Source organism: Stegastes partitus, unplaced genomic scaffold, assembly GCF_000690725.1.
Source record: "Stegastes partitus isolate 25-593 unplaced genomic scaffold, Stegastes_partitus-1.0.2 Scaffold1, whole genome shotgun sequence".
NCBI lineage: Eukaryota > Metazoa > Chordata > Actinopteri > Pomacentridae > Stegastes > Stegastes partitus.
The window spans coordinates 1931842-1955769 of NW_007577732.1; the positions used below are offsets into that span (position 1 = coordinate 1931842).

Below are 23928 nucleotides of genomic sequence, written 5' to 3' on the forward strand. Positions count from 1 at the left end.
TGCATTGTTTAGTTCATTAATGAAGTAAAGTTGCTGTATTCGTACAAGTTTGATCCCAAACCATGTTTTCATGTGAAGTATATCCTAGCCTCACTTGGGAAGGTTTTTTTATTGCATCAAAAAAAAAGTTTGAATTTGTGTCACTGTCTGAATAAAACTTTCCATGAACAAAAAAATATTTTAATGCCAGCTGCAGCTGTTTCGTGTAAAGATGGTCGATTGAATATAAAGGATGTTATCAGTGTATCAAGGAATGACAACAATGCCAACCATCCAGAGTCCCACTGAAAGTCGTCAGTAAGGGCAAGGTTGATGTTAACTGTCTTTCTGTTGTGTGTTTTGTTTTTTTTTTATAGGGCAAAACTTCAACCTGGTCGCCAATTTTCTGAAGCGGCATTTCAGTCTCAGATGTATTGTCAAGCAGGGTATGTGACCTACATGTTTTCAGTATCAGTCCCAGTTAAAATAATCAGAAATAGACCTCTCTAAGGTTCATACTCTGCCAAATTTCCCACAGAAAGAGCAAGTCATCTGTGGTTTGCATGTTGATTTTTCTCCCCCTCACTTGTTTTTATGTCCTGTCCCTACCTGCTCAGGGTGTTGTTGAGAACAGGCAGCCATTAAGTGGTTCCCTTGAGAGGCTACTGAGAGTGGGAGAGAGAGAGAGATTGCAGGGCTGTCTATGAAGAGCAGTGAGAATCTATCTCCATGGCCCATCTAGTGCCTGTGACCCTTGGCCACCGTTTCATGGGACCAACATGATTCTCTTCCTGTCAGTAAAGTTAATATCTGCTCCCTGGGGGCTGGGGCCTGGATGTTAAGCCAGCACTGACCTGCTACAGACAGAGATGAGTGCTTCTCTCAGCAGGTCCGTTACACATCAAATTAGACCCAGTCTCCTGGGGTCAAAGGTTGTGTAATTCGGTCCACTGAGTTAGCTGTACAAATGCGGTTAGATAATGTAAAAATTTCGAATGGCTATAAAACGGGTGGTTAAAACGTCCTTATTGTGATTGGCTAGATGGCTACAAGTTTTAGGTTAAAGCCTGTCAGGACGAGTACGAGGCTATGAGGGACTTTTTAAAACTTGGTTACTATAATTAGTTTACCAGAATGTGGTTGTATTTCTCAGATTTAACTGACTTTCATTTCACAACACAATACAGAAATATTGAAAGGAACAGAAAACAGAAAACAAAAGCATTGTCAGCGGGGCAAAACATTTGTGAAATATCCAAAGTCAAAAGAGTTCACCCCCTGGATAGCATTCATTTGCATTGTGTATTTGTTCTAAAATCTTCTGTCAGTTTTTTTTTAGTATATATCTTTAGGTTGAAAATTTTGGGCCTGAGAATTCATCTTTAAATGCCAAGACTTTCCACATCACATTTTATGGTAGTTTGGCAACCACTTCTTAGTCAGCACCCAAACCAACCCACGACCCATTCCTTCTCCGTCACCCTTATTACTTACTCCACCCAGGGTTCATGCAACTTGTTCCACTCCTAAGCACAGGAAGCAAAAGCAATGTATTAAAAAATGACCACGAACGAGGAATATGAACTTTTACAGACCTAATTCGCAACTGCTGCAAAACCTTTGAGCAGAACGTGGTGATCTAAATGAATTAAGTATGCACGTTAGGAATATTTGCACATTTTGCCAGTGCCAAATAATTTGTCAAAGCAGGAAGTCTCTTCTTCTGTCAGTGTTTTTTTTATTTTTATTTTTTTTTATTAAACTTGCAAACATAAAACATGATGATGCAGAAGACTTCCATTTTTATACAACATAAGAAAGACTATCTGTAATAGGCTGTAGGTTAGTTTTTCCAGTGTGGCCATCCAGTTGAGGTGATATGTTGAGGTCAGTTCATCTGGAGTGCTTACAGACTGTTAGATTTATTGTAATGATTAATTTCATGCAACAATATTGTTGCACTGTAAATGATCTTTCCTTTTGAAGTCAGTGAAGCAGTCATATTATTCCCAAAAGCCATTGTTAATGTAAAAATTTCTAATATTTCATGCTGTTTACGCAGCTCATAAAGTTCAGCAATTATATGTTAACTGCCAATTTCTCCTTGGTTTGAGGGATAGTAAATACTTGGTGTTTGTAGATGTAAATTCAAATATCCACCACAATTCCCTCTGTTGGACTTTGACTCATAATTAGAGGTGAGCCCACGCTATTAACCAGCAGGGTCTGCGTTGTTTCTTTGCCTGCTTTCAGATTTGCGTGTGTTTCCTGAACGATATGTTGTGTGTGTGAGCTGTCCAGAAGATGCCTTAGCGCACCATAGAAACCCGAGCCTGGCCGCGGTGAGTGCTGTTTATACTCCTCTATTTCCTCTTCCAGTCGCCTGGCAAAAAGTCCTGCATGGGTCTGTGTGTTATTATAGGGATGTGTTGCCAAATTGTGCTCTCACTTGTATATGCTGATCCTCTTTATAAGGGGGTGGGCTCTGAACCTACTGACGCTTTTCAGAGGCCGAGTGAGAGGAAAACAGAGGATGGCAGGAGGTTGGGTGGTAAGAAGTGAGGTCCAAAGCTGCAGAGTCAACCCTTCTTTAAAAAGTTCCTACTCTCACATTCTGCCAGTTCACACAAGTCACTGTTTTAGATCTTGTTTGTTATACTCAAACATGGGATTGTTTGGAAGTCAAAACTCCAGCTAAAAATACTTTTGTACACTTTGGCTCCTACAGAAGTCTAGCCACTAGAATTATCATGCACTCAAGATCAGATTGGAGATTGTGCTGCCTTTATCCAGCTCAGCCAGACACTTCAGTGTTGATTTTTTTTACAGAACACACTGTTCATCTTTTATCTTGTGCTCTCACAATTTTACTTGCCCTTTAAATGCCTTATTCTGAGTGCCAACTATAATACATAATACACAGTTTTACTTTTTAATGTATCATATCATTCATTGTTCAAGAAAACTACAATCATAGTCTTCATCCCTCTGTTACATGGACAGTTAACATGATTGTCTGCAGTCAAATGCCATGTGTCTTTATCTAAGTTAGGTTTGGTTTGTATTTTCCTGAAGTCTGTGCTGTGTATACCATATTATACTCTTTCCCATGTCATTAAACTTACAACTGTAGTTCTTTTTTTGTCCATTCATACTATAATCTACTATCCTTTGGTCAGTGTTCATTTGATCCCAAACTCCCCAGAGCATTCTGGGAAATAGTGGTGGAGCCTCTCACCTTGGCACTCACATCAAGGACAGACATCTCTCCCATCACATCCCATGATCAGTGGCCTGCTGTTTTTCTACGGGGTTTTTGCTATTGTTTCCCTTTGAAATTTCTCTGCACTCTCCACAGTTTGGCTTCCAATGAAAGCAGTGATTGTAATATTTTTAGGGGAGCAACACAGTCGTCAGTGAAAAGTTCAGATTGTGTAACCAATTTTCCAGTTCAAGGAGGCATTGCTGTCGATTGCGTTCCTCTCCTCAGGATGTGGTTCTCTGGGCTCATACAGTACAAGCAGAGGGAATTGGAGGGTGGGAGTCTTGTGGTGGAGCTCTCACTAGCTCAACCTCGAGCCTGGTTTGTAAGGGAAAGATACCAGACAGAAAGGCTCAAGTTTTTCACATGACAAAAACAGTAATTTGTTTACACCACTCACTCTGTTCTTATTTGTCAGAAAAGCAGTTTTTGCAGTTTTAATGTTGTCAAAGAAGCCAAAGATCTGATTGAAAAAAAGGTTATGCTGTGAGTCACAACTGATGTAAGGTATAATAATGTTGCTGTTTAAAAATAATGGAGTCTTTGGAGTTCCATGTCAGGGCTGATCTCATGTTTAGGAGGGGGTCTTTTATCCCACAACTCTTGACAGCACGAGCCCGCTAGTCCCAAAAAAAAAATGCCACATTTCCCCAAGTTTAGGGAGGTTTCGGGTTTGTTGTTAGGATTCAGTTTGTGTGACTTGTTGAACAAAAATCTTCAACCACAGTGGAAACGTAGACTCATCAAATGAGTACTTTTCATAAGGTCAGGGGGTTAAGTTGTGAAGGAATTAACGTGACATCATGGTTGGCCTTTTGTCCTATGAAAGCCAACTTCTCACTCCCACAATGGAGCATACTGTAAGTCAGTTGTATACTATGTGCTCTTATTAGTCATATTTTCAGCTGTGATTCAGTTAGAAGAGAAGATGGTTAAATTTAGTCATTTCTAGTGGTGTAAGGGGACTGTGATACCAGTTATTAATGGTTTTCAGTGCTCAAAGTCAGTGCTGAAACTTAGAAAGGTTTTGTATTGACTTTCCACGCTGAGACAGCATTATGGAGTGTCTTTCAGTGTCTTGTTTTGGTTTTACAGGTACAGCCGTCATGTGTTGGTTCACTTCACCTTCAAACAGATTGAAGCTAATTTGATTGCAGTTTTAAAGTGAAGGTATGCTTGGCGGAAACCAGTTTGCACAGCATGTCATCCAACCACCTTAGAAAGCAAAAGTGTTGATAGCTGTTTCAAACAGCCGGAGGGGAGGCTTGCTAATCTTTCTCATCAGACAGTACTTCCTGGAAGGTATTAATCGTGGTATACTCCATTGTATACACAAAAGATGAACAAAATAGTTGTGTGTACAATGACAAAAGCAAGGTTAACAAAAAAGTCAAACTCCTGTTTACGTTCTAAACGCTAACTTTCGCACGCATGGCCAGTTCTTGTAGAAGTGGATTGTCAGATTCAGATATTTTAAACCAATGAGGGGAGAGTTTCAGGTGCTGTTCAACCATCCAACAAGTGCTTTGGTTTGAGCAGGCTACAAAGTCTTGACTGTCATTTTTGAAGTTGTGGAGTGAAATCAGTCCTGACATCCATATCAGCCTGATGTGCTCCGTCTGTTACAAACTAGATAGATAGATAGATAGATAGATAGATAAATAGATAGATAGATTTTAAATTTCAACAGCTAGAATACTAGAACTGACTGTTGCTTTGCAGAGGTAAGGCCACTGAAAGAACTTCATTTGCACGAGACAGTGGGAAGCAAATTAATTGCACTGTCTCTGTCTTTATTTCCCTTGGCATTTGGAGATTTAAGTCCCTCATAAAAAGTTGCTCCTATTGTGAGTCAGCACCAACAGTGAGGAGGGCAGCATGGGAAGGAAGAGCTAGTGTTTAGGATTGTGGCCGTTGTTTTCTAGTCAGGCACAGAGTGGGCAGCTGAGGTGAGTGGCGTGCTGAGCCGCAGAAGTTTGGATCAAAGGCAGAGCAGATGTGTTTCCAGTCCCCCCCTCTTCGGAGCTCTGGACGAGCCTGTGTGTTTACTCATGACCTCAGCACGCCTCTGTTCTTCACAGCTCTCAACAGCTAGCAGCAGTCCTTTCCCAAGCATCCAGTGTCCACTGACCTCCTCTATACCTAGGCCAAATACATGGTTATGATCTCTTAAAATACACGATCACCCCCCTCTATTCCATCCTGCCTTAAACTGCTTTCCTTGATTTGCACGAAGTGAGTTCAGACAGTTAGCAGCTTGTCTTAATCCATTCACATGGGTGGATCCAAAAACTTTTGTCATTGTTTGGGGGATAAGAACTGTCCTCTATTTTAGACAAGTATGTGCCCATGCATGTTTGTTGACTTTGTAGCAGGCAAGATGTGGTGAGCTTAGACAAACAGGGCATGCTTCCTCTGTGGAAGCAGGGTGGGTGGAGGATGAGGGGTGGAATTTGTGGACTACATTCACGAACATCTCTGCAGGAGGTATTTCTTTTCTGACAGTTGAATAGTGTTGTTTTTTCTTGTTGCCAGTTTGACGATTTTGTAAACCTAGCTGTGCCATCATAAAGCTGTTCAAAGGTTTTCCAGTGGAAAGAATAGTTCTTTTTTTTTAATAACTTGAATGGTTTCAGGGATTTAAAACTTTCAAGTTGACATGAGCCCTTATTTTGTGACAGATGAGTGAATAACTGGCTTTATAGAAGGCATCTCACTGTTTTTGTGTGTTAGGTGAGATACAAAGGCATCGGAGTAGTCCAAGAATAAACAGTCTGGTTTCCACTGGGGCAGATCAGAGTTGATGGTTGATCGGAGCCTCCTATGCTGACCTGTTTTCTGATTCATCATCTTGGATTTTTTTTTCTTGTAATTTTCATGTTTAATATGTCTCCATGATGCATTGAGAAAGTAAGGTTTTGCAAGAACTTTCAAAAGTTATTGGATACCCTGAGAAATGTGAACTGTTTACACAGAAAAAATGTTATTTTCAGGACGAATGCAGATTGTATGGGACAAAACTTTATTGTATATTATTATAGCTTGGTATGTTCAAATACCAAAAGAGGTTTTATCATTCAATGGTGCAGTGAAGTAAATTACAACACTCAGAGACCATTTGGCTGTATCAGTGTTTTATGTTCATGTGCCGCAGCATTAAAAGATACCCAACATAATCTTTCTATCTGTATTCCTACTGTATCTTGGATTCCAGAGGAGAAACTGTTTATTCCCTGTATTTTATGGAGCCTGTTGTTAGTTATCTTTTAGAAGCCGTTTCCAGGAGTCAGGTAGAGCTGGGGTATGCTATGAGAACCTGTGCTGGTATCCTTTTAAACTAAATGATTCATTCTCTCTGCTCTCCTTGCCCTTTTGCCAGGCTTATCTCTATAATGTGACATCCAGATGTTCTGTCTTGTTGCAGCTCCTGTGGTGGAGCCATGTTGTTTTGGAGGCTTCGGGGCCGGGGAGGGCACTGTTGGTCTATTCTACATGTTGGATCACGAGGAGCATTTCGCTGCTCTGTGTGGGGGCGAGCAGACTGGCTGGCGGTGGGGGGGTTAAATCCTTTTTGCTCTCAGAGAGGTGGTAGCGCCGACGGGTAGACGCTCTTATTTACCACCATCCCTCCCTCCTTTTTCATGGGACTCTCTCCAGCATTTGGAGTTTGCATCATTCCATACAAGATTAGGCCACCTCAGCTCCCACACAATACTTACTGTTTTATCCACATAGCTTGTGATAATTATACTGTTGTTCATGCCTCATCTCTCTCTCTCTCTCTCTCTCTCTCTCTTTCTTTTTCTCTGCTATTCCATCTTTAATCCTTCTGCTTTCCTCTGGAGTTGCTATATACAGAACATCCAACCTCTGCCCCCCTGGTGATAATTCATGCGCCATCTCTCTCTCTCTCTCTGTCTGTCTGTCTGTCTTTTTATCTATCTTTCTTTTACTTTCTATGTATATCCAACCTCTTCCTCTCTTCATGCTTCTTCCTTTCCATGACTCTGTTCTTTCACTCTCTTGCTCTTTTGAAGTTGTGCCGACAGGAACAGAAAAGCACTAAACTTTCCCAGAGAACCTCCCTTTGGCTTCTTGTTGATTTTTCTTTCAAGTCCATTTTCAAACAGCATTTATTCATATTAAACAGATGAGAATACATATCAAGGCATTACAATGCAAATGATGGCACCCACATTTTTTCTCAGTATTGTTGTTGTTGGGGTGGGTGTGCAAGTGTGTAGGCAAATTCACGTTTGCATGTGTGTCACTGTCCCAAACCAAGTTGAAGGCTCACTGTAGCCCTGGATATGAGAGCGAGTGTAAAGACTGAACCTCTGCCCACACTGTAGCATGACCACATCTCTGCACAAAGAGCAGCCTGTGGAGAATTTCCTGTGTGAGGATTCTTGCGTTTGTGGGCATGCTGGAGAGACTGTTGAGGTCAGGCAGTGTGACTCTGGGGGGGTGCTGCTGCTTTTGTTGTCTTCCCCTCTAAACACTCTTTCACTTATTCATTCTGTAGTATCTTGTCCCTTGTTTCTTGTCAGCTCCGCCTACTTCCCAGTTGCCCAGCCTCCTTCATCACTCCCCTCCCTCCATCTGGCCTCTTCTTCTGTCTACCACACCACAGACCAGAGTGCAGTTGCTAGATCTCAACACCCAGTGCAAAGCCACAATGGCCCAGCTTGCCCTTTCAGCTTGGGACAATTACTCCTTTCCCCTTGTGTGTCAGGTCACATGTTGTCACTGGTATCGTGACATGTGGGAAAGGACATTAATGATTTTTTTCTCTGTTTTCACAGCAACTAGTGAATGCCAGAGCTCACCACATTGGCTTTCCCCGTCTTAAAGTGCACATTGATCATTTTACCAACCAGTTTATGGAATAGTAATGATCTGAAAAATGGCTGATATTAAATAAACATGGTGGCCACAACCTGGAATTTTCCAAGACTTAACTCCTGTCTGGTTGTATTTCCACTCTGCAACAGTCTATAGAGCTTTCAATCATGCTAGTGGCATGAGTCTGTGGATGGCAATGTCAGCTGGTCCACCACTGCGGTCCAGGGTGAAATAACTTAAACACTGCTGGATGGATTTCCTTGAAATTTGGCACAGACGTTCATGGTGGTCAGAGAAGGAATCCTAAAGACTTTTGGTGACCCTGTGACTTTTAATCTTTTGTGACCCACATACCACTGAAATATCTAAACATCTACTTGAGTGATTGGCAAACCATGTTTTACAGACATTCATAGTCCACAAAGGGTGAATCTCACTGACTCTGGTGATCCCCTGATATTTCACAATGAGGCTGAAATATCTCAACAGCTATTGGGCAGCCTTAAAACTTGGCACAGACATTCATGTCCCCCTCAGGATGAAGCTTAAACATTACTGATTCTTTATGTTTTCAACTAACACTATATTTAGACCAAATTTTTAATTTGTCCAATACTTTGGTTTATTACATAAACGTCTGCAAGTATTGACATCAGCCTCAGCTGTACTTTAACTGCAAATTAGAAAGCATTGTAACCATGCATATGTTGGTTTGCTGATGTAAACAGTTGCTGGGGGCTCTGGGGCTATACTTAGCTCATATATGACTGTAGACTTTTAGAATTAGGAAGTATACAAAATGAAACAAGACAGACACTGACTAATTTTTCAAACCAGAGCTATTCTGATTTTATTGCATCAACTTTTTTAGTGCAATTAATTTATGATAAATTGACAGGCTCTCAACCTTTAAGTTCTGCTCAATTTACTGCTATCATCTCCTGTTCTCTCATAAATCCAGACTCTGTTCTAGGTCAGCCAAGGAAAAGACCTGTGATTAACCTTCATTAGTGGTCTGTTGAGGGCACACGTTGGTGAGATCCAATTTTCAGCTTGTTCCTTGTTCTGCCTCAGAGGGTCCCTTTAGTATGTGGATATTATTGAACTTTCACTCCACAGTTAACCATTTAAGCAACAGAGAATGTGCTTTTTTGAGAAGCATAGGTGTATAGTGGCATTTGGAGTTGAGATTTTACATAAGTATGATGTGGGAGTCCCCCCATGCATACTGCTTTGTTTAATGACAGTTTAAAAAAATTATAGTCAGTCCTCTTCCAGTAATTTCTGCCTGTCAGTAATTAAACGATTGCATCACAGTGCTGCTACAGCCGATAATTTATTTTGATCTTATTATAACCTTTTTTGTTTTTTTATTCCCATGCTCTCTGGTATTTTTGCTCTGCCTTTCTGCATCATCTTATTAATGAGTCTTCTTTATTGGCTGTTTCATCCTGTCTGCATGGTCATGCTTTAGTAATTTTGCCTCAGGCTACAAGCATCACTTTCAGCCTAGGACAGTGGAGACTATGAACATTCGCTACACTATTATGAGCCAGTGATTATTTTCTGAAGCCTTTGAGGTGGTTGGTTTGGACAGTTTTAAGTGGGGGACAAATTCTTTGTGCCAGCTGGGCTGTTACTAAGTGTCTCTTAAGGCCTTATAGAAGCATTCTTTTTGTATGGCATCATAGTTCAAATAGTGAGGTGACAACACTCTTTGGAATACAGGAGAATCAGAAGAGAATACATTTATATAGACCTTTATTACTTTTGCAGGAGTGTAGTGAATGTCTTTTAATCTTCAACCATGCCAGATGATGACAGCACCGTGGAGCCAAACCTTTCCAAGGGATGCCAGGAATAATATTTTTTGTTTACACCGATTCTGTTTGTCCTCTCTAGACTGAGCTGGGCGAACAAAGCAGATCGGAATATTTTTCCAGTGTGGGAGAAACCCAAGAGCTTTTAAACAGCTCCACAAAAACAAAGAAGGCTGTGCTTCAAAAGATGTAAGTATGATCTAATGCAGAACTTTCCAACCCCACCAGTCAGAGAGGACATTCAAGTATCTGCTCACATCCTTTTTTATCCTTTTTAACTTTTTCAGAGCCAAACAAGCCAGTGTCCAGCGAGAGCTCTGTGGTTCCACTATGGGGGAGCAGCAGATTGATCAGAGAGACTGTCCTAAAAACGCAATCCCAGAAGATAAAGCTGGAGAACCAAAATTTAGCCTGGAGACCAGCTCTGCACAAAAGACCCTCCCAAAGGTAGACCACAAAGTGCCTAGCTCCAGTGCCTTAACTGAAACCTTGGCTCAGATTGGGACTTCTCAAAAGCGGGAGCAGCAAGGTGAAATCAATCCCCCAGACACCCTAATTGAGGTCTCAGCAGGTTTCTGCCAACATGAAATCACTCAGGAGACCAAGAAGAGCAAGAGGTGCAAGCTGAGTGATGCTGGGGAAGACCCTCACCCACAGAGGGCCAAGAGGACGTGCCTTGGACGACCTCCAACCACAGTGCAAACTCACTCCACCGAGTGCTCCACACAAACATCCAAGCACGACCTTCTTCCTCTGCCGCCTTCTCCTCTACTCGAAGCCAAGGCAGAGTCCAAGGCTTTCCCTGTCTCTGAGTGCAAGAAAACCACACTGGAAGTAGAGCTGCTTACTCCAGGGAAACGGGCCCAAAGGCTCCCCCTCACAAGCAATAACACGGCACAGACAAACCAAAACAGGCTGGCCGCAAGTCTGAGGGGCCTATCTGTCAAGCCTGCATCCTCAGGCTCCTCTATTGGTTCCAGATCCACCCTCGGAGAGGAGGGGAGTGAAAATGTGCCCAGAACCTCTAGATTACGACGACTGAAGAGGTCCTGAGGGGGAGAGACAAGCTACAGTAAAGATGCCTGACGCCACAGAGATAGAGATGATATTCTGTCAGGCTGCATGTTTACCCCATGTAGTCCGTGCGGTCTCCTCACATGACTGGAATTTGTGCATGTGTCACTATTTACTAGAATATCTATTCTTCTCACATGTGCTGCACATACCGAGCACACACACATGCAGCTCAAATGCTGTACATATTATGGCAGCTGATACATGAGCATTTGACTTACTCTTTGTCAAATACTTGAAACAGACTTTGCCTCCACCCATAAGTGGTGGTGGTCAAGAGAGGCTCGCAAATGAAAGTCAAAAACCTTTAATTGGAGTTTAGATTTGGTTTTGTGTTAAAGATTGGGGATTTCAGACAGGCAGGAGCCATGCAGTACGTCATGGCTTTCAGTCTGAAATACTGGCTCCTACGTGTCTGAAAACTGTCCAGTTTCCCTGCTGAAGCTCTTGTGTGATTGATTGCTGTTTCCAGATTTATTTCATCACCCCATTCTCAAAAATGTATTTTTGTAGTTAGATTTCAATTATATACAATTTGCTCAATACTTAGTCGCTAAGAACCTGAAATGTATCTCTAAATTGGAATGTACTATGTATCTCATACTGAACGTGAACTAAATACGTGTGGGCATGTGAGCAGTGTGAAATTATTCGTGGTATTATTTTGGAATAGCAGGACGTCTTCAGTGTCACAGGTTAAAATGTAGTTGCCGCCCCAACATTTGGAAGGGCTGTTCATATCATGCCATTGGCCCAGTCCCAGAGAGACCATGGGCCAACCAAGAACCAACACTCACTCGTACCCTCATTTAAAAACCAAGATGTTCCATTTGATGACATAATGTTGCCTAAATGTATAACTTCTGGTTTATTTTTATTTTTACTGGAAAGACATTTTATGATCTAAATAAATGTGCTTTTCCAAGGGGGAAAAAAAAAACATGGAATCTTTGTGGAAATATGCAAATAGGCTGAGAATTTTTGGGACGCAGCCAGTATGAAATAACATGTAGATCTGATCTCATTGCATTGTTTTCTTTACACACAGTCCAGACTGGCTTATGCTCGTGGCAGCTTGACAGTGAAGTCTGTCCAACAACAGTATTAGTGGTTGTAACCTGAGATGAATCACTACCAGAAGTCACTTCTGTTCTTATCAAGACGGAGACAATACGGCAGATTAGTGAAACTAGGCTTAATGTTTTAAGTCCTAATATGTTTAAAGTCATTCTCAAGAGGTGTTGCTAATCTCTTGCCTTGGCTTTAATCTTGTCAAACAGATTCTTCACAAGAGTTTGTTTTAAAATCAGTTCAGCTTTACAGCATCGGCTTCTCAGGGCGGATAGTTTGAAAGGTTTTAAGGAAAGGTTTTTTAAGCCTGCTACTTAAATCAGACCAACAAGGGGCACATTGTCTAAGGATCATGAGGAGCAGCGGTATTTTTGTCTCCAGGATTGACTTAATACAGGATGGCTAGCTACAACGTAATTAGCTGTAAACATATTTGGACAGAGACCTTGCTCAAGTCTATGATGTCTATCCAGCTCTAGTTCCCACGCCAGCTGCATGAGAAACCTTTCATATGCTCTGACATGTTTGGCTTGATGCATCACAGACAGACTCTTCACTCGCTCTCCAGAACAAAGACAACTTTAATTCTCTTTTCATACAAAATATTTAATAAATATGACTTTCAAAAATATATTGCCAGATCAACACATAATTCTCAGTTCATAACACAAAGTCAAAAATAGGACAAAATGTTGCCATGATCTCAAAGGGTTAACAAATGAGATAAAACATGTTTGTCTTTAAGAGCCTCAAATTAAAAAAAAAAAAAAGAAACAAATGTGCACAGAAACAAAGCAGACTCTTGCAGAGCAAGGCAGTGTATTTGATCTGATTCTACAGTGTTCCCATTGCCCCCCTACTCTTCAAGTACTCATGGTCTAGCTTATGATTTTACGCTGACTAAAGCAGATGGGAATTCTGGCGTGTCATGTTGATGAGACTTGCCTCGCAAGTTGGTAGATTTTGACACCCTTTGAAATATGTCAATGGGTTAAACTGAAGCTGCAGAAGAATTTTTGTTCCCTTAAGTATTTATCCATTAGTGGCAAGCAATATGTCTGCCACCATGTCCAATCCTTACAGCAGCTGTGGTCTTTTGTTGTCCTAACCTCACTTGCCTTCAATTAAGGTCCTGGCAACAAATAATGAAATGTCAAATGTGTGTGAGAGAGAGAGAGAAAAAAAAAAGTATTTCTTTCAGGCCCAAAGTGCCCATCTTTTGTCTTCTTTGAAATTTGGCTTTTATAGAATGCGTTGGAAAAAAAATTTAGTCATTGAAAGAAATGGTAGGCTTCCACAGCTATCAAAACCTTCAAACTAGACAGAACATATAAATAAAAAGGAATGATATCTTAAGGCTCTTGATTATTAAGTTAATAAATCAAATATACACAATGATTAATAAAAAAAAAATGTACATATCTACATGTTCTAAATTGTCACATAAATTCTTCATATTGGCAGCAACTGCTGACATTGAACCCTTTCCTCTCCCTCCCCACCCCCCACAAAATAAAAATAAATAATAAAGTTGATCTTTTTTTTTTTCTCTTTTGACAGTTGCTGAAGTCTAAAGCTGAAAAGGCTCTTTCTCCAAACAGAACTAGAAAGAATTCAAACACATACTAAAAATAATTAGCTCTAGTGTTGAACACGTCGGGTAGTTTTAGTCATTGTACAACAATTACACCAGGAGCCCCTTCCATGTGTCCACAGAATTTTAAAAAAAAAAAAAAAAAAGGGAAATGAAATGCATAGGAGGACACTTTTGCAACTAGTTCTACAGTGAAATGTATACCAGTGCCTTGTGTTTCCAGCCAACCAAAGCAACTGTCACTGCCAGTGTAAGCCAGCTTGTCAGAACTTAAATTAACACGGGGAATATCTGAAAATACTGTGGGGTCACTACTGACATGACCGTTTACTATCTACACATGCCAAAGCGCCCCTGTTTCACCCACCACCTGGGTGTGAAGGCATAAGGCTTGGTTGCACGGCAACACAGCTGTCTGCTATACTATGTAGTCCATCCTGTTTATGCTGTTTGCTGTCTCCAAGTCTCTGTTGTCTTGTTTATTAGTCCAATTAGGATGCTTGGATGTTGAGTTGGGATTGGAGATGGGCGCCTTCTCGTCCCTCTCCACCAGTGTGTATGCTGGCTGTTTGGCAAAGCGGCCTTTCTGTAAGTGCCTCTCCTTGTCGTCCTCATCCCCCTCGGGATGATTTGTCCTTATTTTGGCAATGATGGAGTTCTTGTTTTCGTAGTCTTTGATGGCCACTGTGAGGCCCACATGCTTCTCTATGGGGTTCTTGATCTGGTTAAGCTGCTCCCGCACGTTGTTGGTTGTGTTGTCCTCTGAGCCGGTTGCTGATGTCCCATTGTGGTTGCTCTGTTTCCGCCGCCGACGCATGCACCACAGCAAAATGGAGACCAGCACGAGGACCCAGATGACAATGAAGATGGAGCTGAGGAGGGGCACTAGGTAGTCTGATGGAAGAAGACAATTACAGGTCAAAGAGATGCAACAGATTTAAAAGAATTGACTCCAGTTAAACAAAGCACAGTAGGTTTTATTGTATTATTGTGTCAAGCTTGCTAAATCATTAGCATGCTTTTGCCAGCACAACTTGACCTCTGAGCCCTGAACAGGGGAGGAGGCTGCTTCTACTTGGCCATGGCGGCAGTCTGCTGTCACAGTGTTGATGAATGGTGGACACATGCGAGAGTCTTACTATGAGTCCAGCCAGTTGCAGTATGAGCCAATCTAAAGCCACGTAGCCAAGCAGCTCTGCTCTTTCCATCGAAATTTTGGCTAGATCCTTTTGAGCTCCATTACAACTGCCCTGAGATGGCAGACCTGGGCGGTCGGACTTGTGTGGGAGGGCAAGGACTTATTTTTCAGATACACATACGTTTTTCTTTGGTACTCAGCATTACTGTCATATTCAGGGCTTGGCTCTATCTCATCTGATCTTTAAAAAAAACAAAAAACAAATCCTCCCACCAGTTTCTACACACAAGTGTTTGCAAGTCTGGAAAACTTCATAGGAGTTTGGATTTGACTCATACCAGTTTTGCTGGGGCTTGGCACACGGACTTCTGCAATGGCGGAGATGATGGTGTTGTTGCCGTTGCGTTTGCTAACCAAGTCGATTATCCTGTCTGTGATTTCTTTAATGGGGCTCCGGTCCAAGCGATGGTCCTCAGTAGACTGAATGCAAAGAAGAAAGTGAGGTTTGAAGTCAATTGGTTTAGGTTTAAGTTCTATCTTGTCTGCCAGTGATTGTGTTTACTTGCTGTCAACTGATGACACAAAATACCCCAACCTAAATCCATCACATTTTCCATTAGAGCCTTTCTATGTGCTGCTGGGAATGCATGCTGCAGGCTATAAATCAAAAAGGGTTTTTTTTTGTGTATGCATTAATAGAGGCAGACAAACATATGGCAGACTGGGAGTGGGAGGAGGTACTTACGATGCAGACGTGGATCTCGTTGCTGGCTGAGAATGATGGGTCACAGGTTATGGACACAGAATGCTCCAAGGAGAAATTCTTCACTATGTACAAGTGCCTCAGCTGCTTACATACTCCCTCCACAGTCAAGCCCTGGACACAAAGAAGAGATAAAGTGAACTTTAACACATATGGAAAAATAGGGGGCAATCGGGGGGGAGCTATGTCTGCATTTTGGCAGTAGGTTCAACATCCTATCTGGTTGAAATCCACCTAATTTAGATTAAAGACCACAGACTCATATGCTTGTCACTATCTGCTGTCATGCTTGTTAGGCAGCTGGCGAGTGATCATCCTATGTGGTGACAGAGTCGCCAGTGGTCCTGTTTAGCTCAAATCCATATTATCCTGCAATTAATCTCACACTGCGGTCTGGTTAAGAGGGGATTGGCATGAGCTGCAAAATCATGAATGCCTGATTCTCAGGAACACCAAAACTTGGATGCCAGCAAAAAGATACAAAGAGAAGAGAAATATTTCTGCATTCTTTCCTCTTGGTGCACAGTTAAATAGCTGACTGAATTGTTCAGGAGTCTCCTTTTGCCCTGGAGGGATGGGTGAGCACTCCTAAAAACCTGATCTTTCACAGTTTGCTGCTCCCATTCATTTCAGAGAGGTGGTAGATGAGAGGCATGAAAAATGACCCTAAAACCCGCTAATTCAATCTCTTCTTCTCTGGTGCCGAGGTAACTCACTTGATAAGCATGCATGATCTCCTTGTTGAAGGTGAAGGTGATGTTGGCGCAGCTGTTGTCCTGGTAAGTGGAGCTGGGGTGGCATTTGGTGGGAGGCTGGGGAGGGTTGGAGCGCCAGCACTCTCCGAGCTCAAGGCAGGGCTTAACAAAGCAGTGGCCCTCCCTCAGGGGGATGCAGCTCTGGCCTGAGGGGCACCCACCTCTGCCTTTGGCACCCAGTTTACATGACATAGGACCACACCACATCTGGAGGAAAAAAAAGCATGGAGGCATTGATATAATGTCACAGATTTTTCTTTAGTCCACCACTTTGGTCCAGATTAACACATGTACAACTGCTATGAAATGGATTTCTGTGTAATTTTGTACAGACTTTTCTGGTGTGCAGTGGATGAATCACATTGAACAAAATGTCTAAAACTGTTATATTTAAATGAACCCTCTGGACTACAAGCAGTTTCTGGGTATTTTTTGCTCCCGTCACATTTTTTGTTCACTGTGGGCTAATGTTTCAGTCCCGCACCTCTATGGAAACAGCAAAATCATGGCTGGAAGAGAATTAAGAAATGTCTTCTGTTCAGTGTAACAAAGTTAGAATGCTATGAATCATTAAAAAAATGAAAGTTGATATTGCATGTTTTTTTCTTCTCTGGAATCAAAGTGGAATCAACATGTACAATATTTGTCCATGTGCCTACAGGTGTTACCAATACTGAAAAAAATGGTGACTGCAAATGTTTTACTATATCTTCTCTGTGTAAAAATACGCTGCCATTCAGTCAAAAAGTCCCAGAATTGTTGTCATGTGACCGTTAGTCGCAGCTGAGTCAGTAATGGCTTTACAGTTGTGCAGAGGACAATATAATTTTTTGTTTTTTTTTTAAAGAATCTGGTTATTGCAAATGGTTAATTTTAAACACGACATGTAGAATAAACATACTGTAATGAAATATATAAATTTTAAGCTTAACTGGAAGTCACAGGTGATTTGTATATGTCTGTTGAAAAGTGGAAAATCCAGTTTCTGGCTCTGGTAAGTGGTATAATTTAATTTATTTATTTTAAACATCATGCATCTAAAACCCACCTGCTGGATTTGGTTTAAAAGAAGTAAAAATATTCAGAATTTGTCCAGACATTCAAGGCCAGTTTGACTTTTGACAGTTCAGGGGTTTTTTTTGATACCAACTGAGAGGTGTCTAGAGCACCAACTACCACAAATTCAATATCCTGTCCCAAACAGACTGTAAATAGATTAGAGAAAAGGAATCTGAAACACCATTTTTTTTCCCCAGGCAAGGATATCAGTAGCTTGCAAAGATTTGTCTCCGTTGCATGCCGAGGGATATGCTTCTGTAATCCGCATGAAACACACAAGCTACTGTTAGTAAAAGTACAGTAACACCAGGCTATGTTTAAAACTGTGGCCTTCAGTACATATTACACTCCCAGATCATTTTCATCTCATGATGCATTTCCTCCTGAGGGGAAGACGCATCAGTGAAGCGCCATTGTTCATCTGGTGGTTAGACGAGCATGGTAATGATAGAGCTACTTCAGGCCACTACTGTAAATCAGCCAATCTTCACCCAGTGTGACTGTGGGAGATTCTGAAATGGCATCTGACACCAATTTCTAACAGTGCCATTGTGTTTTCTTTTCAAAACAAACTGTATCATCTCTGTATAGAATTTGACACTCCCAAGCCAACTCCACCCTGTGACACAGAGTGTTGTTGTTGTTGTGGCCCAACATGGCCCTACCTGCCATGTCTGAAGAGCAACACACAACCACCTACGCAGCCTTTGAGTCAATTACGTTTTTGGTAGTTGTTTTGGTTCATAGTAAACATTGATATCACGGGCTTCACGGCAGCACAACTGCTTTACTTCTACGGTTAATACACTTTGTTCAGACATACCTTTGTGCATATAACTTTCCCATTGGAACAGTGACAAGTGTTGCAGTCTTCGTCCCATTTGACTCCATCAGGGGTGACATGTCCATTCACAGAGCAAGGTTTTCTTGTCACTGTGTTAAACACAATCACGATGTTAGGCATATATAAGAAGCGGTGTGTTTTGTTGAGTGGATTTAGGTTGTGAAGACTTATTACCTTCTTGACAATAGGATCCAGTCCTGTCTGGTGGACACAGGCAGCGATATCCATTGATCTCATCCACACAGGTGGAGCCTGAGGCACACGGAGAGGACTGGCACTCATTAATATCTGTCACAGAGGAGAAGAGCGAGGGCTAAGGAATAGTTCCTTCGTGGAATAAAGAGCGCAGCCAGACAGCATTCAAATATTGGGTTAAGCAGTCAGCACACAAATCTAATTCCTAAACTAAATTCACTGAGGTCATGTGTCATTTGAACAGTACACACACATACACGGCAGTTAATAAAAAACAAGCAAACATGCTTTAAATCAGCCGGGGACGTTTGTTGCCCCCTCGCAGCTTTCTTAAAAGGCAGCATCATTAGCAGGTATGCAGGAGCTAAAGGCTGGACTTAGCAGAACAAAGGGTTTGCAATGGGAAAGAATGTGGCCATCTGAAAGCCTTTAAGAGGGAAAACAATCTGTGTAATCAGTGTCAGAGAGCATGGCTGATTAGCTGTTGGCCTGCTAAGCTGGTTTCCCCCAAGGGACAGCAGCATGGCCCGCTGGAGTGACACTGAAATGGCTCGGCCTGGCCTGAAGCCCAGTGCACAGATAATTGGCCGACTAGACCCTCCATTTGGAGCGACTGTGACGGTCCCGCAGCCCAGGCATGCTCTAACTGACGGCTCAAACAGGGATCGGGGGGGGGAAGCTGGAGGCAGGGTTAATACTCACTGATCCGACAGTCTGGACCCGCAAAGCCTGGGGCGCACTCGCAGCGGTACCAGTTATCCCCGTCGACACAGGTTCCACTGTTGTAGCTGCAGAAAACAAAGAGGGGAAAATTTGTATCTCTGGAGACCCCGGGCTTGTTTTGCACACTGCTTTATATCCATGCTCCTCTTGTCCCAATTTTCTCACCAGGCGACATGATAACAATTTCTCAAAAAACAATTACAGCAGTCAGTCTTATTCTTTTGGGTTTGGGAGTGAATGTTTAAACAAGAGCCACACATGGCAGTTCACAAAAAAAAAAGGGTTTGCCGATTGCATCCCAGGAATGACAAGGGAGGGTGTATGCCCGGTTCTCAGCAGAGAGACAGCGAGCAAGAGAGAAAGCCTGCAGGTGAGAAACTCCGATACAGGAGGAGCAGCTTGTTTACATCTGTTTAAATCTACAGGAAATGTTTGGCTTCCACTTACCATGGGTGGGGACTGCAGTCGTTGGTATCTGAAAGAGAAAAAAAAACAGAAAGGGAGGGAGAGACAGACAGAAAGGAGTGAGTGTGTTGCTTTTTTTTTTTTTCATGTATGAGTGTTTAGCACACATGACAGCAAATGGCACGCCTGAGCTTGCGTGTGCAGAGGCGTGTTGGGCCGGTCAGGCCTGGACGACGCACTGCCTGCTCACTCTGCCTTATTAACAACAGAGTCGACTCTCATCCTCCAAAATGAGCTCAAGCTCCCCCACCGCCGTCGACAACACCTCCACACCCAAATTCCCACCCCCGGCTGTTTCTTTCTCTCCCCCTTACAAAAGTTACAAGAGGAATTTATGTTTTGGAGTACAGGGCAGGGATCCCAGGAAAATCAGGGAAATGGAGGAGGGCTGCAGAACAAGCAGACATGTCACTGTTTGGACAAGAATGCAGCGACGAGAGGGGAGAGAGAGGGGTGTGCGTTGGACTGGGAGAAACATCTGTCTCCACTTTCCTGAGCCCTTTTCTCCCTCCTCCTTCCCCTTTCTCCTCTCATGGCCGGCAGCAGCCAGGCAGAGGGGAAAGACGAGGGGGAAGAAGCTACAGATCAAAAGATGATGGGAGAGTCGGTTTTAATCAGATGCAGGACTTCACCTCTGAACTAGGTAGTGCGAGGTTTATCATCATTTAATAGCAATAACTGTCCACTTTTATCCACCTCCCCCCACTGCTCTGCTTACTCTGGGTGCACGTGGGACCCTCCCAGCCTTCCTTGCAGACGCAGTTGAATGACTCCCCCTCCACCACGCAGGTACCTCCATTCTCACATGGGTTCGGAAGACAACTCGAGTTTTTGGCTGAAAGAGAGAGAGAGAGAAAAATGCAAAGTTGAATTTTTGTCCGTGAGCTGGGATTATCCCCAGCAATCAAAAACCTTGCGCAGTTACAGAACTCATTGAGCAGTTGGTTTGGCTTTTTTCGGTCGGGTTTCCGCTTTTTTTTCCCTACGTTCCCTGACTTTGAAGTGTACTGTCAGTGCAATCAGGGATTTTAAGCGGATGTCTGTCAGCACTCACAGGAGAGGGAGAAACGGGCGAGGAGGGAGAGGAGAGGGAAGGGAGCGCTGACAGAGTGAAGGGATAAAAACTGTTTGTGGATCTCGCAGATCTGACAGATCTGATTAATATCCGAGACAAGACGGTGCTCTCCCACAGAGCAAGCTTCTTTGTCTCTGTCCATTTGAGTGAATGAGCGTGTGCAAATACGAAACAGTAAAGTGAACCGCTTTGACTGTGTGACTCACCTATGTTACATGTTGTACCCTCCCAGCCTGGGGAACACTTGCACTGGAATGTGTCACCCTCATCGTGGCAGGTGCCTCCATTGTTGCATGTGGCTTCGTCGCACTGACTTTCGCCTGAGGGGACATTGAAAATCATAACGTTGCTCACGTGACATTGAACAAACACATACACTTCATAGAAGATTGGGTAATTATATACAGCCATAAGCACATACCATGAGCCTGCACAGACAGACTACACGGGTGTGGAGAAAACAAAAAAAAAAAAAAAAGGGCTCTTACGGGAGTGGCAAGTCTTTCCCTTCCAGCCATTTTTGCACTCGCAAAAGAAATCAGTCACCAGGTCTCGACATGTCCCTCCATTATGACAGGGGTTGGTGCCGCAGTCATCTATGTCTGGTGGAGGCATTAGATGGGAGCGTGATTTATGTGCGGGCACATATCGTAACACATCATCAAACAGGCTTTTTATGTTGGAACATGGATTGAGCAGTCCCTTGAAGGAAGTGTGGGTTTGTTTTGAGGTCACAGTGTAAGTGGTCCTACTCACTGATCTCGCAGTGGTCGCCCTCCCAGCCACCGCCGCAGATGCACTCGTACACGCTGACTTTGTCGATGCACGTGCCCCCGTTGCGGCACGGGTTGCTCTCACAGTCGTTGATGTCTGAAAATTTGGAAAAAGTGAAAGACAAGAAAAAAACGTGAGGCTGACGACGCTTTCGACAGTGCAAAGCACGCTGATCAGCTGCGCCTTATATTCTGTTTTTTGTGTTTAGAATCGGGCCTTACTCTCGTGGCAGTAGGTGCCTCTGAAGCCCTCCTGGCACTCGCAGCTGAACTGGCCCCCCGCCTGGCTCCGACAGCGGCCGTGAGGTCCGCACACATTTGACGAAATGTAGCGCTCTCCTCCTGGTGTGCTGTTGGATGCCACGGCAACTGTGCAGCTGTCAATCACTGCAGAGAGAAGTGGTAGGTTTCAGATATTAAAAAGTGCATTCCTGCATATGTAAACCTCTGTACGGGTTGCTTCAAAATAATTTAGACAAATTGGTATAAGATCGCACATGTGGCCTTGTGCTAGAATGCAAAAGGGAAGTTGCTTTTGTGAAGGGACCGAAAGGACGTCGTGAAGATGGCACACAAAATCCTGATGAAACTTCATAGACTGTTTGGTCATGCTTCCACTGACAAACTGCAGAAGTTTCTGACCCCGTCAAGCAAAAAAAAAAAAAAAGCAAAATGTGGCATCATTCTGCACAGAACTGCTCAAACAGTGGCAGTAAATGAACTCAAACCAGGTGTGATTTATCACCACATTACTGACTAGTTCACACAGTTTGGTGCAGACAGCATTTTGACCACAAATAAGTCCTCTAAAATAGTGAAACATTTTGTCCATGTCTAAGTAATCATGCACCAGAAACTGTTCTGTACTAAAGCGTGAGAGTTCAAAAGTGATGAAGTGAGAGATATGGCAGAAAACTTGAAATATGGACAACAGCTATATTATAGCCTGTGGAGCAATGCATATGTGCAGTTTACAACCGAACGCTGGGATAATAATAAAGGCGGTGGTTGTGGTTGTGACTGTGACACTGCATTGGACTGGACTCTAATGGTAAATAACATGAAGTGAAGTGCTTCAGAGGACACCACAAAAGGTGAACGGGTGGTAAAACACATTTCTGCTTTACATGCATCCGGAAAGGCTTTTACAGAAGCGCAAAGTTCAGAAAGTACACGGACAGCGCTGCGTAAACCACTACGTCACACAGATAAGAAAAATGAAGTGGCTAACAAGAGGGTGGATTGTCCACTGACAGGGGCTGGTGCCACAGTCTTCTGTGTCCTATGGAGACGGGAGGGTGATTTATTTGTGGGTATATACATAACACGTCATCAAACAGGCTTTTTATGTTTAAACATCGGAAGTGTGGGTTTGTTTTGAGGTCACAGGAGAATCAGCCCTACTTACTGGAGTTGTCATGGGTTAGAATGTGTTTGTCAGACACGGAGGAACCTGCATTAGGGCACGCTATCTCAAGCGAGATAAGTGACTATAGAGAGCACACAACAGAAAATGATACAAAAAGGCAGGAGATGAAAGCAGCTGCTGACAACAACATGGAGGGCACAGAAACTGTCACCGAGGTGCAGCAGAGTTTGATGGAACCACTGAGGCGCAGAATGCAGCAGCACAAGACACAAATGACAACATAAGGACATATAGAGGTCACAGAGCAGAAAACTGAGGTCCGTCTGAAAACAGGGCAGGTTCTGAGAAGTCCCAGGAAACTGCAGGTAAACACACAAACTGGTGCAATCTCCTGTTCATCCACCAAAGTAACACAGATTAAGTTGAAAAAGTCTTCAACTAGAGGTCACTGTTCCTGATGGTAGCACAAAAACGACAATCAGGATGCATGGCTAACAAACAAACTATTATTTGACCTGACCAAACTAGAAGAGACAATAAAGAGTTGGGGAGATAACAATGTGTCTGTGGAAGTTCAGAATGAGCACTTAAAGTGCTTCTCCACCAGATCAAACTGCACCTTAAAAGAGACGCTTGTCAGATTAAGCACGGTTAGCAGCAAGAGGCTTTGAGCAGTTAAAGTGGGGGAGTCACCGACATGTGCTGCAGTGTCTCCAGACTTATTTGTGGCAGTTATTTGTCAAAGAAAGTGGACGCATAATTCCATGCATAGAAACTCTGCACTCCTACAGGGAACACAACTGTCATGTGACATTTACATCAGGCCTCCCCCCTGAGGCTGACTATGAAGGAACATTATAGAAGCTCATAAAGTGGGTGTATGGCCTGGCAGATGCCTCATTGTTCTAGCACAACAGAGTGAAGGAAATAGTCCTGAGAACAGCAGGAAAAATGTTCACAGTTAATCTGGCTGTTTTCTTTTAGCTTGTTCAGGACTGCAGTGTAACTGGGGTACTTTCCTATCATGTGAGTGACGTCATACTGGGGACAGACAAAATTTCTCCAACACACCATTCCAGATCTATTCTCTAAGGTGGACATAGGCCGGCATAACTTCTGTTATA

At 42.9% G+C, this 23928-nt stretch overlaps 2 protein-coding genes across 3 annotated transcripts in view; one reads left to right on the forward strand and one right to left on the reverse strand.

Annotated features, from left to right (window-relative positions):
• The window catches only part of slx4ip (SLX4 interacting protein), a 31099-nt gene extending 19483 nt beyond the window's left edge, over positions 1-11616 (forward strand). Inside the window, exons 5-8 of one of the 2 annotated variants that reach the window (XM_008305326.1) lie at positions 357-425; positions 2233-2321; positions 9989-10095; positions 10194-11616. In XM_008305326.1, the coding sequence (XP_008303548.1) occupies positions 357-425; positions 2233-2321; positions 9989-10095; positions 10194-10959 (1031 nt within the window). In that variant the 3' untranslated portion in view covers positions 10960-11616. The remainder of the gene's footprint in view (positions 1-356; positions 426-2232; positions 2322-9988; positions 10096-10193) is intronic. The other variant, XM_008305397.1, reaches the window with a different exon arrangement.
• Positions 11617-12614: 998 nt separating this feature from the next.
• Positions 12615-23928, reverse strand: part of jag1b (jagged canonical Notch ligand 1b) — a 30057-nt gene continuing 18743 nt past the window's right edge. Inside the window, exons 14-26 of the mRNA XM_008305508.1 lie at positions 21658-21822; positions 21419-21532; positions 21151-21264; positions 20869-20982; positions 20306-20422; positions 19570-19597; positions 19102-19187; positions 18379-18492; positions 18184-18293; positions 16263-16508; positions 15529-15660; positions 15122-15263; positions 12615-14539 (exon numbers count right to left, since the gene is read on the reverse strand). Coding sequence (XP_008303730.1) covers positions 14064-14539; positions 15122-15263; positions 15529-15660; positions 16263-16508; positions 18184-18293; positions 18379-18492; positions 19102-19187; positions 19570-19597; positions 20306-20422; positions 20869-20982; positions 21151-21264; positions 21419-21532; positions 21658-21822 — 1958 coding nt within the window. The 3' untranslated portion in view covers positions 12615-14063. The remainder of the gene's footprint in view (positions 14540-15121; positions 15264-15528; positions 15661-16262; positions 16509-18183; positions 18294-18378; positions 18493-19101; positions 19188-19569; positions 19598-20305; positions 20423-20868; positions 20983-21150; positions 21265-21418; positions 21533-21657; positions 21823-23928) is intronic.